Below are 18525 nucleotides of genomic sequence, written 5' to 3'. Positions count from 1 at the left end.
GTAACATAACAATTGTACGTATTTATTGAATTATACATTTTTATGATGTGGTCTGTTGCAAAGTTACGTTTTGATTTTCTAACACAGCAATTTGCCAGTTTTATGTTCAGTAAGAAATTACATATTTTATCTGCTCATAATTACATAAGTAAAATGTTGCTGAACATCTGTAAAGTGAGTTAGAGCTTGTCATCACTTATATCAGCTAAAGCAGTCATAACTCCTCATAGCATCTCTTGCTATCATAATATGATAATTAAAATTGGATAAAAGCTAAATAAATAACTTACAGTAACCTTTACCATATTAACAACTGCACACATTTTAATCCATTTCTATAGAGGAGGCCAACATACAAGTGTCTATCTTATTAGTTATTACAGGTACATGTAGCTAATTAAAACATTGCATTAATATGAACCTGTAAATTAAACTACAAGCCAGCACTATGACAAAGTTGTTATCATTGTTGTTGCTTTGATGGTGAAACATTACCAGGAGACAAAAACCAGAGTGGAAATAGCTTTTTTCTCAAGAGACGCTGGTTATGTTTTCCAGGTGACTCACAACAACAACATCATTGCACACTGTGTAGTTTATGTATATAGTCAGTAGACACAGCAAAGATGTGAGAGCTGACCAAAGTTATTCATTTATTCATTCATCTTCTATACTGATAATGCTATTTACAGGGTCAGTTTGGGTAGTTAGAGCCTATTCCAAGAGACTTAGGGCACGAGGCAGAGTATACTCTGGACTGGGTGTTAATAATTTAAATGACGCACACACACAAAACACACACATACAGTATTGGGCAATATTGTAACGCCAATCTTTATGCCCTTGAACTGTGGGAGAAAACCTACCAAGGACAGCGAGAACATGCAAAAGGCAGGAACCGAACTCTCAACTCTGGAGGTACTATGCCACAGTGCTAACCACTATGTCACTGTGCTGCCAGGAGAAAAAATAAATAATAATAATAGTAATAATAATGCAGTGCAAACATTATTGTATCAGTGACAAAGGGACAACAGTGCAAACAGAACAGCATGAAAAGTGACAGGTGGCTAGGTCTAAGCCCACTGGCATAATAAGTAGTGTTGAGAGTAAGTGAGCAGACCCTAAAGCCAGAAGATGAAAGAGTTTGCGGGTAGTACTGTGATAGCCTTAAGCCTAGATCTCCTAATCCATATATCCATGCCCCTAAGAGAGGTTTAAAAACTCAAATGGATGTGGGGATAAAGCATTTTCTAAGTCTGTCATTATGGAAATCTTTCTGTCTATGGGTAACGAGACAAGCAAATGAAACTGTTAAATAATAATAATAATAATAATAATTATTATTATTATTATCATTTTTATTATTATTATTATTATTATTATTATTATTATTATACATTGAATTATTGAAATCTTTTCACAAGAGTAGTCACAAATGTATTAGGCCAAAAATGGTATTGGTGCTAAAAAGTATGTTCAATAGGCTGTTGGCTGTTGTGGGGCAGTAATCACCAGTAGGGTGGAGTTATGCCGCTTAATTATAGGTCAAAAAGAGAATTGTCAAATAGGATCATATAACACCATTTTTCATAATATATATCATAAATATTAATGCTTCGTATCTCCTAATCCATGCTTCATTTTTGTAAATATACATAGACATTTTTTTTTTTTATCAGATTAAAAGAAACACATCTGATAACAATTTCCTGCCCATAAAACTGAAAATGTGTGTTTTTCTAAAACTCCACATTGCTGAGATATGAGATATTGCAGCATGCATGGTAAAATATTTTATGTGTGTGTGTATGTGTGTGTGTATATATATATATATATATATATATATATATATATATAAGCTTTTTAAGCTTTTACCAAAAACCAATCTCTTTAAAATTGGTGTCATTTCTAGAAACATGTGACTTCTAAAAGCTTACACCAATTTTAGTATCAATATTCATAAAAAGATATGAATAATTCACATTTTAAATTATTTTTGTTTGAAGCGAGCCAGTATAACGATGAAAATGGCTATTTTGGGGCGACATATGAAATCCTTTCATATGGGAACCTTTGTAGTTTAACTTGGGACAGTGGGGGCCAATGGTGACTATTATTAATTCTCTTTTTTTCCACAACTTAGACCTCCCGTCAACATTCATACACTCATTCACACACTACGGCAATTTGGGAACACCAGTTAGCTTACAGTACTTCTCTACATGTCTTTGCATTGTGGAATGGGGAAACCAGGTGTACCCAGAGGAAACCCACCAAGCACAGGGAGAACATGCAAACTCTATGCACACAGACCATGAGGTGGGAATCAATCACACGATTAGCGGGAATCAATTTTTTATTTTTAAGGAAAGGTGGCTTGCTCACTACCATGTTGAATAAACTTTAGAAGTAGTTTTTTGGCACACACTTTTTGTGTATTATATGTAACACACACACACACACACACACACACACACACACACACAAAGATCAGCACTAGTACAGTGTTCTGTCAGTTGTTTATGAAATTTAAATAAGCGTGTGTCCAAGCCCGTCCAGCAGGAGGCAGTAGTGAGTGTCTGTGAAGCGCACCTGCCACACAAGACAAGTGTAATCCAGAGTGCAATCGCGCCTCGAAACTTAGTCTGAATATTGTTAAAACTATTCGTTGGAGCAAGTCGGTCTGGCTGGAGCTGTCTGGAATAATAATCATCTGTTAGAATATTTAAAAAAATCGTTAGAGAAATTGGTTACATCATCGGATTTGGCTTTGGGAATCATACCTGTTCTGCGGCTGCGTAAAAAGTGCGCAATTTCCACTCGGATTGTTGTGATTGTGATTGAGGATTTCACTTTTGAATCGCAGGATCTCTCAAGACTGCCTGCCGGCTTGGAATCTTACTGCATTGTGAAATATTGATGTCAACACGTCTTTCCTTTGGATTACACTGAGATTTGAGGTGTCAGGTGTGTGTGTGTGAGAGAGAGAAGAACAAACCCGGGAGCAGTAATGAGAAATAGGAAGAGAAGGTAGCGGAGCCATGGAGCGGCGCGCAGGTGAGTGAGTCCGTGCCTGAGTGAGTGCGTGCGTGCGTGAGTGAGTGACGAGCGGAGCCGCGCGCCAGGATCTCACCTGTCAGCTCACAGCTCGCAACATTTACTTTACTGCACTACACTCTCACTACACTCTCACTCACAGTCACGGAAATCTCGCTTTTATTCCTCTGGCTTGAGGTAAATCATAACCTGCTTTCCGTATACAGGGGTTTTAATCATTTGATTTAAAAAAAAAAAAAAAAAAAAACACCGACCTCGTTTCATCAGGACCGGAAGTAAAGAAAAGATCATCCCAGGGTGTGAGAATGAAAAAAAAAGTGTTTTAATATTAAATTCGAATGAAAATGGTTGTATAATCCATTACCATGTAATCTGTCACCATGGATCACAATCATGTGTAGCTTTAATACTTTATCCTGTATACATATGTATATGAAATGATTGGACTTTTTATGATTATTGAAAGGAGTCGGCACTGGTTAGGACTGTCGCTTCGCACCTCCAGGGTCCGGGTTCGATTCCCACCTCTGGATCAGTGTGCATGGGGTTTACATGGTGCTTGATGGGTTTCCTCCAAGTACTCTGGTTTCCTCCCGCTGTCCAATGTGTGTGTGTGTGTGTGTGTGCCGTGATGAAATGGTACCCCATCCTGGGTTGTACCCTGGTTCATGTCCTAAGTCTCCTGATATAGGCTCCAGGCCCCTGTATACAGGATGCCGCGGTGTAGACGATGAGTAAGAGTATGTGAGACATTATGTACTATTGAAATAATCATAAATGTTTATGAGTATTAAAAGGAGGGGTAAAGGCAAGGTGGCCTAGTGGTTAGCATTGCCCCCTCACACCTCCAGGGTACGGGTTCGATTTTGTATCTATATCTGTGCATTGAGTTTGCATGTTCTCTCCATTCTTGAAGGAAACTTCAGTTTTCTCCCTCAGTCCAAAAACATTGCTTGTGTTCTCAACTTGCCTTGTGTGTGTGCGAATGAGCTTGTGAATTTGTGGGAGTGTGTGTGTGTGTGTGTGTGTGTGTGTGTCCTGCGATGCATTGGCACCCCGTCCAGGGTGTGCCCGCCTCGTACCCAAAGTGGTTCAAACTTCTATAACTGAACCTTTAAAAGTAGTACTTTTCTATATCCTATTCATTCATAAATTAACAGCAGTCTAAATTCTGAATACAGCAGATCAGAAAATCATAGCAAAGTCAACAGCTAAGCTGAATTAGCTGAATTGGCTTAGCAGTTGAAATCGTATCTTATTAGAAGGAGGAATGAGGTTTATATCCCTAACAGGTTTTACATGCTTTATTATATTCTGCATTTGTGTATGCATACAGTATACGCTCTCCTTGCGCAATATTGGGAACACCTGCACATTCATGTAGTTATCCAATCAGGCAATCATGATTGGATATAGTATGAGGTGGGGGGGAGTTACTGGAAAGGCTGGTTTGAGGTTTACACACAACAGTCTGTAGAGTTTTCAAGGAATGCTTTTATATATTTATAAAACATTATTGCGTGTCTTCTTGATTCATTACATGTAAGGTAAAATATTTCAAAGTGTTATTTCATCTGTGGCGGCTCGGTGGCTTAGTTGTGTGACTTTGGACTTAAAACTCCGTGAACCAACATCAGCAGATGACATGGCACCCCAAATCATCATCAACTGTCATGATCTCAAACTGTACTTCAAGCACTTTGAATTCTGTGCCTCTCCACTTTTAATCCAGACTATGAGCTGAGAGGTTATGTTCCAAACTAATGAGAAAGTTACTTATAAATTTACTTACTTATTATATCTAAGAAGAGGACTGGGAATTGGTCTAGTTCTTTTTTTCTGCTGAGCTAAAAAAAAGACGCTTCTGACGCTGTCTCTGGTACAGAAGTGGCTTGATACTAGGAATGCAACAGTTACAGTATGAAAAGGTCTCTGCGTGGTGGCTTCTGATGCATCATTTTTTACATATAATGCCTTTATCCCAGCATTTCACTAGTGGTTGGATACCATTAAGCTTGAAAGAACACCAGAGCCGTGCTTCACGTCTGAAACACTGGCCTCGCAGGAATGTCCCAACCATGTGGACATGGCTTGGAGTGAGGTCAGGTCTGTACAGGGGATGAGACAATAACTCCTAGCCAAGGTCCTGTAATGTGCAAGTGGTGTTGGTGAATGATTGTATGTACAGTTCGCACAGACAGGTACATCTCTTCCGCAGTTCCAACAGACAGGTGCAACTTACAAGAAGTTATTTGTCAATTTTCCAGGATCCGGCATTCCCCTTTCTGAATGTCCATGGGAACGACTGCAGTGGCTCCGAGCCACCTCGGTCAGGCTTATCATTGACGGATATACAGAGTGCTTTAAAACATTTCACTATTCAAATGTTGTTCTGTGACCAAGAGTCTTATCATTGTACTGTGCTTGATGTCTTCTGTAAATGTCAGTCGATTTTATGCATAAGTCCTGGTTTGACTTGAATGCCCCTCGTAGAATCCATCATGTCTGGTGAATGTTTTCTGTACTGTTTGTGAACTACTCTTGACCTTCTAGTAGACTTATTACTTGTTCTTCTGTGTTTTAGGACCTGTAATAGATGTGGAAAAGCCAGCATTGGCCACTAAACCGAAGTATATGCCACTACAAAAATCAGTACCTCAAGCACTTGACCTGGACGCTTCCCAACCTCCAATGAACTCTGCGCTTGCGTCACAGCCGCGTCCTTCTAAACCCTTTAAACCAGAATGGAAACCGGTTTCTGTTTTCGCCAGTGAGTATCGGTCCCATTTTCAGCAACAAGTGGACAGCACTCAGCACTCGCGTTCCCGAAATAATGATAAAGCTGAGGTTAATTCAACTCAAGCATCAGCCACCTCTCCTCACAATGTACGTGAGTTTTCAGTTGACCATATGAAGCCTATACAAGTTCTACCTGGCCAGAACCATGGGACTGTGAAAACCCGTCACAATCTTACAAATGGCTCTGCAGTTTCTGAAAGGAAAGCAACCAGCACACCTCATGCTACTCATGTTTTTTCACCAACTGTATTGCAACCCAAAACTACAGAGTTTATTCCAGTCATGTTCAACAACACACAGCGTAGACACTCTGCAGGTGAAGAACATGGCCATTTGTCCTCTGTTCTACTTCCTGATCAAAGGGCCTCACCAATATCTGTCCAGAACATCCTGAAAAGCAGCCATGTTGGACGCCCAGAGAAGTCTGACATTACCTCAAGAGGACATGTCAAGCCAAAATATAAAGCTTTAACTGTGAAAGAGAGTACGCTAGCTTCAGTTTACAAGGAAGGAAAAGCTGTTACTCCTAGAAAACGGATTACAAATGAGAAGTCATCCAAAAGTAGAACAGAAAGTCAGACTGACAATGTGGACCCGACAGGGGATTATCCACGCTGGAAAGTTTTTTCGCCGGAACAGAAAACAGGCCGGGATGTGCCTGATAACACCACATCAGAAAGCACTCCAGGGAAAAAATCTGGTTCTACTTTGAAGCCTAAAGTCAAGTCTTTGACCCACGTAGACCTGAAGCAGTCAGACGGCCAGAGGAAGTCGTCCTTCAAAAAGCTAAAGGATTTTGAATTCTCAATGAAAAGGTTGCCCAAGCTGTTCTCCAAGGGAGGACAAGGTCCGGAGACGACCCCAAGCAAGGACGAGCAATCAGTGGACGAGCCCTTGCCTGTCACCAAAAACCAAACCAGAAATCAGATTCTAATACCACAATACAGGACACACCAGGTCAGCTTCCCCCAAGATGAATTTACTGTTGAGTGTAGTGTGGATGGAGATGATTTTGGTAATGAGTATCAATATGGAGACTTGCAAGAAAACATAAATGTTGGCATCACAAAAAGCCCTGGGGTACTGATGCAACAAGACCCAACAATCTGGCAAAGAAAAGCATCGGAAAAAGAAGAAAGTATCAACGGAAAAATGCAAGATTGCAGAGAGTTTAACACCAAAGTGAATCAGGACCATAATAAGAGGTGAGAAATATAAATAATATAAATAAATCTAAATTCCACGAAATTATCAAATATATATGTTTATTCTCTGAGCACGTACCAATACAAACCCTAGAACTGAAGGAAGAAACTTAGAGGAAGAAATTGTTTCAACTAAAAATGCCACCATACAAAGAATTATTAAGGAACTATTGTTTTATTTTAGGGTGTGTAGATTTTTCATTTCTCCATTTTTTTTCTAAATACACTAATCCCACACTGTAAAAATAACATGCATGATTTGATTGTGGCTTCGTTTTCCTTTAAAAGCTTCACCACAAACCCAGTCTCTTTTCGCTCGCCTTCCATAAGATATGTACATGACGAGTTTGTCTACTCCAATGATCCGCCTTCAGAGAGGGAATTTGAAAGCAGCTCAGAAGAAGAAGATGATTATGATGATGATGATGATGATGAACTAGCAACCAATTCTAACAAATGGAAGAATCAGGTATTGCATTATATTGTTTATACTGTCAAATTTGCTGTAAATATCGGTTGTCGTTTTTATCTTGACTTTTTTGATTTAAGGGCTCCAGGAGAACCAAGCTGTCTTACATCGCTAAAGAGATCGTGAGTTCTGAGAAAGTGTAAGTCCACATGTTTAACAGCGATCCTGCACCTCATTCGGGTTAATACTTTTATGCGTTACTAATATAATATTTTCCTTCTCAGGTTTGTGGAGGTGTTGAAGCTTCTCCATATTGTGAGTGTATTCCTTTGTTACAGTAATGTGTATTTTCTTTATAATGTGCTCATGTCCTTATTTAAAACTAGTTATGGTTATATGAAAATGTTTATGTATTACATAAAAATCTGGATACTCAATAGACATAGTGTCTGTAATCCTCTCTGTCAACTCTGTCAAAGCGCAAAACCTTCACTGTGGGGGAAATCTGTCTCATGAGCAAATATTTTGCCTGCAGCGTGTTACGGTTAAAGAATACTACAAAAGACGTGAGGAATTTCTTTAACCAGTAGAGCCTCAATTATGTATCTGTGCACCAAGCCTGTCTTGGAACTACCAAAATGACTACTTTTATACATACAGTGGGGGAAAATACTTTTCTTGCCTTTACGGTTGTTTTATTACAGTTCCTATGAAAACATTAAAAGATTTAAAGCCTAGATAAACAATCATTTCCAGTATAAAGCTCTTAATCAGATCACAAACACTCAAATTAAAGCAGACTGAAAAATGATGCCCTTTTATTCGGAAATTTTTATACATTTTTTTTTTTTTATATACCAGTTTTACCACATGGTAATGTGGTGAAATTGTAGCGCCGCCTTTTTAAAAATAGTAACGCTGAAATGAAACTAGCTATATATAGGAAGTGTTTTTGGTTCCTCGTGCCCTAAGTCTCCTGGGATAGGCTCCAGGCCCCCCGCAACCCTGTGTACGGAATAAAGCGGTTTAGATGATGAGTGAGATTATGTTAACCGCTGGTATCCGATTACAAAGTAAATATTGATTTAACATGCATTTCATTTTGGTGCTTAACATACCAACAGCATTTCTGACATTCATCGTAGAAGGCAAGGTTTTACAAGTGATGATAATAGTTCCGGGTGAAAGGTTTTGATGTTTGAGATGTCGGTGTATAATAGAGACGAAAAAATTTGACCCAATGTCTTCATATTGTCCAGAATTTCCGGGATGCAGTGATGAAGGCCGCCTTGCAGTCTGGGAAAACTGTGATCGATGAGAGGAGCCTCAATCAGATTCTGTTTTCATTGCCACAGCTTTACGAGCTCAACCTGGGTTTACTGAAGGAGCTGGAGGAACGTGTGGCAAAATGGTATGAAACCTTTTTCTTTTAATCAGACTCAAAAATGACAGTATTCAATCTGTTAACAGGCTGCAACATTAATTTGTTATCAGGATATACTCAAGTGTGTGGAGTTAGTCATACTCAATAGATTTACCATAAAACAACAATCACATTCTACATGCTAAAACATTTCATCAACATGTTTCCTTGATGTTTCAGGGATGAGCACTCTGGCCTAGCAGATATCTTTTTAAAAAAGGGGCCTTACTTGAAAATGTACTCCAGCTACATCTGTGAGTTTGACAAGAATGTGGCTCTACTGGAGGAGCAATGCAGAAAGAGCCCTGCTTTTGCAAAGGTCGTTCAGGAATTTGAGGTAATGACACCAGCTCAACCTGTTTTCCCTCCTTACACAAACGTTGGTGATGATAGCTATATATTTTTTTTTCTTCCCTTACTCTTTAAGTGTGTCTATTTGGTGGCACAGTGGTGTAGTGGTTAGCGCTCCTGGATCGAGGTTTCAGTTCCTTGAGTTTGTGTGCGTGGAGTTTTTGTTCCCCCCATGCTTAATGGGTTTCCTCCGACAGTCTAAAGACTTTTGAAGTCGTCTAATTGGCATTTCCAATTTCCCTTTTGTGTGAGTATGTGCGTGGTGGTGTGCCCTGTGACGGACTGGCACCCCATTCAGGGTGTACCCTGACTTTTACCCACTGGGAAAGGCTTCAGGCCCCCCATGACTATCTGGCTTCAGGACCCCATGGATAAGCAGAATAGAGAATGAATGAATGAGTGAGTGAGAGTGTGTGTCACACATTTGTGTGTAGGTGGTTGGGTGGGTGGATACTTCATACTCATCGCTATGGTGTTTGCTATTAATATTATTTAAAGAATGAGATGCCATTATCTGCATTCCATGTGTGTGAATACTCCATGCTTATTGCTTTCTGTCTCTCTTTCTATATAGAGCAGTCCACGTTGTGCCAATCTCGCCCTGAAACACTATATGCTGAAGCCCGTTCAGAGACTTCCCCAGTATCAGCTTCTTCTCACAGGTTAGGGGTGCCATTTAATAATTTACTTTTCTACGATCTGTATCCTGTTTGTATTGAAGAATACATCAAAATCGAACAACACTAAGTCTTTTAGATTAAAAATGCGTGGCATCTGTCTTTCCCATAGCAACAAACTGCAAATACTTTCTGAGGTGTTTGTGCTTTTGGTTCTTAGGCTTAAATCCTTAGATCAAGGATGTCAAGCTTAAATTCTGTCCTGGCCGCGTCAGCATGTTTTTAAGCTCTTGGGGTGTCATGATCCTAAGCTATACATTTTTAAAATATCTGTTCTACTGATTGACGCTGGTAATTACAAGCTCTAAAAGCAGAATTGGAGATATCTAGAGATAGAGATATCTAAGGACTAATCAATACTATAAACTGTTGGAACTATTAGGCCTGAGTGATAACATTTATGAAATTTAATAAAGATTTTCCATATAGATAGATTTCCAAATTTTGAAAATATATTGTAGTTAATTGCGTTTTAGGGTTAATTAGGTTTTAGGGGTAATCTTAAAATAAATAAATAAACCTTTTTAATCGTGTTTAACTGATTTTATCTATTCACTGACGGAAACTTCAAACCACTTTTAAAAGTCGCTCTGCCAAATCCCTAAATTTATATGTGAGCGTAAATGTTATAATGGGAGATATGGCGTCATATGAACAATTTTTTAAGGGGGCAAAGTTCCATGTGATTATTATCTAAAATGTTCATAATAATTTATATGCAAAATAAATAAAATTTACAGAGGAGTATGTATATTTTTTGCTATATATATAATATTTTATGTTTGTGCATATATTTCACTGCTATAGAGTTAATGTTTTAACAAATGATATAACCTCATGATAGCAAAGGCCAATAAGCTATAACTCCTTATAACAAATGCACTTTTAAAGACGCTCTGTTCTAGAAAAGGCGTAATCACTAATGAACACGTGACTTTACAGTCATGTAAAAAAAAAATTAGAACACCTCATTAAATATTAACTCAATTAATATGAAATGTCAACATATTGATTGCTGATCTTGTTTTAATTTGTATCAGTAGATGAAGGGTATTGAATTGCATTTAACAACAAAAAGTTCACTTTGTTTTAACTTATTAAAAAAGTAATTTAAAAAATGCATATTTTAACTAAGGAAAAAGTTAGAACACCCATGTCTGTATATAATGTTGGTTTGTTTGTTTTTTCTTTTTACTTCAGAGTATTTTGAGAATCTTGATGAAGACTCTCCGGACTACAAAGATGCACAAGGTGAACATGCTTTTTCAGTTTTTTACTATCATAAATACTAATTAATCATAAAATCAATTAGTATAGCTCTAACAAACTTTGGCATTGACTCTTGCATGTGTTATATGACTAAAAGCAAAATATATCTGATCACCGAGCTTGTTAGCTCTAGATAACAATCTTTCAACCTTTTTGCAGCTGCACTCAATATAGTAAAGGAAGTGGCGAATCACGCCAATGAAACCATAAAACGAGAGGTAAGACTATGATTTACTAAGAGAATTGCTTTGACATGTAATGCCTCTCCTTCTTTCCTAATCAGTTATAAGATGAGTATGAATAGGCACTTTTTATTTCTGACAGGATGACTTTCAGAAAGTGATGCAAGTCCAGTGCAGCCTGACTGGATACCATGAGATCGTGAAGCCGGGGAGGGTAAATATCTTCCTGTAGCTTAGTAGTGAAGCACTGATAGTACCCATTATAATGTTAATGAGTACAGACATCTGTGTGGGTTTTACATGTGCCTTTGTTAAAAAAAATGACTAAGGTTCAAGTAAATGCACATTTACAGTAATAAATTAATTTTAAAGCTTTAAACAAATTTGGTTTCTACAAACAAAAATTTTCTTTTCAGGTTTTGTTGAAAGAAGGTATCTTGCTGAAATTATCTAGAAAAGTTATGCAGCCTCGGATGTTCTTCTTAGTAAGTGCCTTCTTTTGGATTTTAAATGTAATATAATCAGCAAAAGAATTATTGATTCTTTGGAATTTTTTTTTTTTTTTACTTAATAGTCATGTCCAACCCTGATTGTATGGTCAGTAAACCTGTTTTAAATGGATTTCCACATGTTTTGGATCATTGTCCTGATGGAAGACATAACCGTGACTCAGGGAAAGAGATATTTATTTAAGGTTATGATTCCATATATAAAGAAAAGACTTTAAAGAAAAGGGATTTAGGTTTCCCTCGGTAAAAACCAAGCGTATTTTTACACCAATTCCACAGTGACTATTCATAGTCAGCATCACCATATGCGTCTCCTTTGACCACAGATCAAGGGACCAGTCAGTTCTAACAAACTAAAATTTACTGTTATTGCTGCATAAATGGAAAAGCTTTCTTCTGGCACACCTTCCAATTTTTTTTCATAAACATAGAGGTGCTGTTAAATTGGTAACTCCAAAATGGTGCCATCTTTTAACTTGGAAATTTTCCTAATATAATTACTCTTCTCTGGACACAAGGCAAATTACACTTTACAGTTTGTATTAAAACTACTTCATTATTTCCCTTATAGTAGACATGGCCATTTTTGGGTGTGCCAATATATTCTATAGCCATTCCCTAGTTTAGGAAGTTTAACCTACCTCATTCTTCCTCATATTGATGAATCTAATCTCATTCTTCCTCATATTGATGAATGACTCTGTGTCACCTCATGTCTACTCCGCACTGAAACAGGAAGTTATTAAACGTGCCTAAACTGTAAAATGCAGATGATTTACATTCAGGTGCTTCTGCTTCATAAGAATCTCTAGGGGTGCCAATAATTTTGACACGATGTCTAAAAATATTTTAGATTGATTAAAAGGTTTCATACTACTTATATTCTTTATCAATATTTTTTATGTGAAATTACCCCATAAATCACAACCTTATTTTGTGTAACCTGTGAACCTAGCCTTACTAAAGGTGCCAATACTTACATAATGTGTAATGTATGTAATTGTATATTTCTTCATTAGTATTTGTCTTCTTATTGACCAGTTCAGTGACGCTCTGATGTACGCTACACCCCTCCAGCCAGGCCAATACAAGCTGAACAACGAGCTCTCGTTGTCTGGAATGAAGGTGACTCTTCATAACACTTCAAGCTGTTGCTTTCTTCTAAACCATGTATTTGAATTGCTTTTACATTTCTCTTTTTAGGTCAGTAAGCCAGGTCATGAAGGATATCAGAACGAGCTAAACATCGAAAGTGTCGAACGCTCATTTATTCTGTCTGCTAAGTAAGTATTAGTTTGCCATTCAAACATGCGTAATAAGCATAGCCCAGATTACACACAAGATTTTTTTTTATTTTTAAGATAATTTTATTACAAACTGAAAAGAAAAACAGGTCTACCTTGTATTTGTGTCAGTAGTGCTGTGGTATTTACTGTATAAGGTCAGAACTGCTGTTCATTTGAGAACAAAGGCAAATTGGTTTGTCTTCTACATTTGCATTCCTGGAGAAGTGAGCGCTCTTGTTTGTCTGTCCGTAACCCTGTTCCAATCCCTATTTCTCTCGCCTTTTCAGCTCCCCTGCAAGTCGAGACGAGTGGCTTGAGGCGATCTCCAATGCTATTGAAGATTACACCAAGAAAATGACCACATTTCAGCCCTCAAGCAAAGGTCCTGAAGAGGTACTGACTGACTCATGCTATTTCAATCCCAGGTCCTTTAAAGTTACAATATGAAAAAAGTCAAAAGTCTAACCACCGATACATCTGTCACTATTATGCCTACTCTGGTATGCGATTTTCTTGGGTTTAAACCCTTGGAGCAGTGGCATGTGATTCGGGACATGCTCTGATTTGTTGGTAGTGTCGTATGTTGAGTGGCCACCATGAATCAATCACAGTGGGTTATTCCGATGGCTTTCCCCTCCAGGAAGGGATCAGTGTAGATTCCCTGATGACACCGCTTGATGGAGAAAGGAATTTGCAAGAACGATAACTGCTTAGGGTCTGATGCTTGGGGGTTTCTATTGCACATCCAGTGGGATAAAAGAAAGCACTCAATTACTTTAGATAGCTGATGTATTTATTATCCCTTTCATCAGTGTCTAGCAGCTTGGATCATGGATGGGATTCCCAGTGGGTGTATTCCATATTTGCATAATGCATGCAGTTTTTTATTACTGAATGATTAATGTGTAAAACTGTGGATTTTTTTTACTTATACAATTACATATAGCATGAATGAGAATGTGATCTGAGTTCCATTTAAATAACTTAATGACTGCCCCATTGTGGCCAATCAACATAGAAACCAGGGTGTGTCCCAAACAGTGTGCTGTTGTTTTATGTATAAGCCTAGCCAGGTATATTAAGTAATAGCTGGTGGCTCAGTATAATCAAGTTTTGCATTTCACATTAATGAGCGTCTGAATGTGTGCATGATTTAAGATGTGATAAACCGGTGTTTCATCAAGGGTGTTTTCTTAGCATAGGCTCTGGAGCCACCTAAAACCTGACCTGACACAACAGTTAATTACGATGAACAAAGCACTGAAACAGAAAGGAGCCTAGCAAAAATATTAATTTTGCTTTTAGCTATCTGTACAGTACTACAAAACCCATCAGTAAAACTGAATGTCATGTAATTTGGTAATAATATAAAAATGTCTTAAAGTAATATGATATAAATCATTTCTTTTTTTTTCTCCATTAAAGGCTAGTAGGAATAACATGCGATTGAGAAAGAGTAGTGTGTTGAGCCATATGTTGTTAATATACAATGTAAGAAGGGCATGGCTCCATGTGACCTCTGTTAGGATGCTGTAGTGTCTGGCACCAGGATATTAATGCCAGATCCTGTAGGTGCAGTGGGGTGGGGCCTCTGTGTATTGGGTTTGTTTGTCGGGTGTGTACCATAGTTGCTCTATCAGAGTGGGATCTGGGTTGCTAGGAGGCCAGATCAAAAACCTTGGCCTTTTGGGCTCTGTGCGTGGTGGGATGTGATGCACTTACTGTTCTAATACCTTTTTGTCTTGGCCAGGATTGACACTTTTGGCGGTTTGTGCTGCACTGTCTGTTGTTGTGGGATTGGGCTAGCCTTTGGTCGCCACGAGCAAGGTGCACATGATCTTGGGAGAATAACATGCCTTATATTTGTTCCTGCATGTTTTTTTTTTTTTTTGTCCGTTTAGCACAAATTCTGGTTACTCTGAATCACACTAAACAAACACTAATAACACCTTGACACCTAAAAGTACCTTTCCTTTATAATGATTTCAAACACAAGATCCATGATGTATTTCTTGCAGGGCGACAGGGACAATTGGGACAGTGCGGCCCAGCTCGGAACCAAGGCCCCTATATGGATCCCAGACCTGCGGGCCACCATGTGTATGATCTGCACCTGCGAGTTCACGCTGACCTGGAGGAGGCATCACTGCAGAGCCTGTGGAAGGGTGCGGTGATGGTTAACAAACTGGGCTTACTGGATTTACAGGATTTCTGCTGATTTGGTCGATTTAATGAAGGATTTCTGGTGTGTGCATCTGTATGTGTTCTAGGTGGTATGTCAGGCCTGCTCGGTTAATAAGCATCCTCTGGAGTATCTGAAAAATCGACCGGCTCGTGTGTGTGATCAGTGCTTCGAGATTCTGCAGAATAACAGTTTAGGTCTCAGACCTAACCATCTATTTATAGTGCTCAAATACAGTATTCTTAAAATCTCTCCTTAACAACTGGGTTCATTATGTCCTTTTACTGACAGTTTTTTTTCCCGCCACTTAAAAGGTAACCAGGCACCTGGGAGTGGCGTTCTTTCTCCGGCTTCCAAATCGTTTCACTTTAGAAAACAGAAGAAGATTCCAGCAGCCCTGAAAGAGGTATAAACGCTGAGGAAGTGCATTCTATAACCTTTTTACATTTTGTTGAAGTTATGTTATTTCCCCTTTTTAATATAGTAACTCCAGCTATTAGTTATTAACCCATAAAGCCCATTGCATTTTTGTTGCATTACTGTATTTTAATTAATTATAGGTCAGGATTATGCAATATAGAGTATCTTGCAATATGATGATCAAAAAATTAATCACATAGGCAAAGAAATACCATATAAGGCACACATGATCACATGCTTTTTATTACTGTTTCTTTAAACAAAAGTAATAATTTGAGTATTTTGACAGTTCTACATTTTATGGCATTGTTCCCATATTGTAGGTGCATTTTTATAATAGTGTGATAATTTTGGTTCTATGTAAAGGGTTTTTTTTTTTTTTTTTTAAATAGTCATTTTTCCATTGTTGCATTTCTGCCATGGATCTGTGCCTCTCAGTGTTTAAGGGCTAATTAAGTTATGATCACTGGGTATCAGCACTTATTTGCTTACTTAATCATTTCCTCACTTTGACATATGGACTTGTATTGTAGGTTTCAGCAAACACAGATGGCTCATCTATGAGCGGTTATCTGGACAGAATGAAGGCCAAAAAAAAACAATGGAAGAGGCTCTGGTTTGTTATCAAGGACAAAGTGCTGTACACTTACGCTGCCAGTGAGGTATGAGTCAATGCCCAAGATGACTCCAGATGTGTATTTGTGACCGTGAAGAGTATAACTTGTTTATTTCAATGTGCAGATGGCCATGATTTAATTGGCCGGGTGGGGAAAAATGGCGAAAAGCCTCTTTCACCCATCATTTACAATGTGCCTGCTTCATTGTGTAGATATTATCATACTGCAAAATGTTGAAATTTGTCACGTTACAGCATTAAACAGCTATGATTATAATATACCATATATGGTATTATACTTCTGTCCAACTTGTCTTCTTATGCAGGACGTAGCAGCCTTGGAAAGCCTGCCTCTTCTCGGCTTCTCTATCACAGAAGATGATCCAGAATCAGCTCAGCAGTTTCAGCTTTACCACAAAGACAAGATCTTCTACATCTTTAAAAGCGAAGATCCTAATATCTACAGCAGGTCTGTCTACAACCTAAATTGCTCCTTGAAAATAACTATTTACTATAGATAAGAGTTTAAACCACTGCACAGTTTTTGACTTTAATTTAATTTTTTTTCCACAGGTGGGTAAAAGCTTTCCGTGAAGCTGTGATTCTTTAGCCTGCACAGCCAGCACTGCTAAGATTGACACAGATTCTTCAGACAATGTGTGTATGTGTGTGTAATATGTGTATATGTATGAGAGATGTTGAAGTCAAACAGGACTTTTGATTGCACAGAATAAAAGCACACGGTTATGAGAGTAAAAACTACCTTTATTTCCCTATATAATCTCCTACGCTAATGCACTTATCCCAGCGTTTCATAAGTGCTTGGAAACCATCAAGGTAGAAAGTTTTCTCAGTACGTTGGAGCCAGGCTTGGGCTGCCTACTTCATGCCTGAAAAGCTGCTCTCCCAGGAACTCCTTTAATGGCACAAACATGCAAAAATTACTTGGAGCAAGGTCAGGACTGTACCGGGGATGTGACAATAACTACCAGAATAGTAATGTGCATGTGGTCTTCATGAATGATGAACGCCCCTTGTACATACATCTGATGAAACACTGCATTTGAGATCCTGTAATGTTTTCTTTTTTTGGTACATGTCTTCTGTTGTAGACTGTCATGCATTACCATACTGTTTTAGGTGCAATTTCAGATAAAATGTTTGGTTTGTCTGTGACTATTTTTAATGCATACTTCTCCATAATTATTGTTTTAACTGTCATATTTAAATATAAATGTTTTATTATAGTTTATTATAGTATGTATTATCATTGCCATATACAGAATTTGTTAAGTAATATATATATATATATATATATATATATATATATATACATTATATATAGTACATTTAAGTAAATTCATATTTTCATGTTATGTGTGGTGAATAAATGTATATTTTCATAAATCAGGTCATATTTTTTGACACAGCTGAAACAAATAAGCCTATTTTGCATGCCAGTATCTCCACTGGGTCTCCACCCAGTCCAGACCTCTTTGACTGCAGAGCTAACACTGACAAAGGCCTATTATAAGGCTGCTTAATCTCTGTGTAAACATGTTAAGCCTATCTGTTGAAATGAAAGCGTAGTAGGTGAGGGACAGCCCTACAAATATGAAAATTCATCATTCAAATTAGGGCCTAAAGGGTAGACTGTATATGAGTGAGCAAAGGAAGTTCAAATCCTAAATTCGGCAAGGACATATGGGTGTGATAGTCAAGCGTCCAAACACTTTTTGCCAGGTTGGGTATGTGCCTACTATTAGAATATATACATAATGTAAATGTGTTGAGACACTCACAATGTCTGTGTGTGTGTTTTAATTAAATCGATTTGCGCCATTTATCTATCTATCTATCTATCTATCTATCTATCTATCTATCTATCTATCTATCTATCTATTAACTAATTTCCATTTATTGATTCATCCTGAATTATTTTATTACTTATTATTCTAAAATTCTGATTTATACATGGACCTATGGTAAAACTTGATTTTAACCTCAGCATTGTTACTGGTTATCTCACAATTCTGACTTCTTATCTTTACAATTTAAATAATAGAAATTGATTTCCGCTATCTCTCTATCGGTCTGTCTATCTATCATTCTCTATCCGTCTGTCTATTTATTAATT

General features: G+C 37.8%; 1 protein-coding gene across 2 annotated transcripts; it reads left to right on the top strand.

Moving 5' to 3' along the window:
• The first annotated feature begins 2682 nt into the window (after positions 1 to 2682).
• Positions 2683 to 17408, top strand: LOC128531858 (FYVE, RhoGEF and PH domain-containing protein 6-like). 2 transcript variants are annotated; one of them, XM_053506017.1, is made up of 21 exons: positions 2683 to 3060; positions 5645 to 7064; positions 7353 to 7533; positions 7614 to 7672; positions 7758 to 7788; positions 8733 to 8884; positions 9077 to 9233; positions 9822 to 9909; positions 11125 to 11175; positions 11353 to 11411; positions 11518 to 11589; positions 11792 to 11860; positions 12926 to 13009; positions 13088 to 13167; positions 13458 to 13563; positions 15189 to 15335; positions 15441 to 15549; positions 15667 to 15758; positions 16306 to 16434; positions 16715 to 16857; positions 16962 to 17408. In XM_053506017.1, the coding sequence occupies exons 1-21, from the start codon at positions 3045 to 3047 to the stop codon at positions 16996 to 16998; spliced, it is 3282 nt and encodes a 1093-aa protein (XP_053361992.1). In that variant the 5' UTR covers positions 2683 to 3044; the 3' UTR covers positions 16999 to 17408. The 2 variants fall into 2 exon arrangements, with proteins under 2 accessions (XP_053361992.1, XP_053361993.1); XM_053506018.1 differs by having other exon boundaries at positions 3003 to 3068.
• The last annotated feature ends 1117 nt before the right edge of the window (positions 17409 to 18525 follow it).

This window comes from Clarias gariepinus, chromosome 10 (genome assembly GCF_024256425.1).
Source record: "Clarias gariepinus isolate MV-2021 ecotype Netherlands chromosome 10, CGAR_prim_01v2, whole genome shotgun sequence".
NCBI lineage: Eukaryota > Metazoa > Chordata > Actinopteri > Siluriformes > Clariidae > Clarias > Clarias gariepinus.
The sequence above is the reverse complement of the archived record's forward strand: the minus strand, read 5'-3'. Positions and strand labels throughout refer to the sequence as shown.

What these genes read in the sequence shown, in the direction of transcription:
- LOC128531858 (XM_053506017.1), top strand. An exon ending in AGGTCGTTCAGGAATTTGAG is followed by an intron (nt 9,234 to 9,821) that starts GTAATGACACCA and finishes CTTTCTATATAG; the next exon opens with AGCAGTCCACGTTGTGCCAA. An exon ending in TCTGCAGAATAACAGTTTAG is followed by an intron (nt 15,550 to 15,666) that starts GTCTCAGACCTA and finishes GCCACTTAAAAG; the next exon opens with GTAACCAGGCACCTGGGAGT.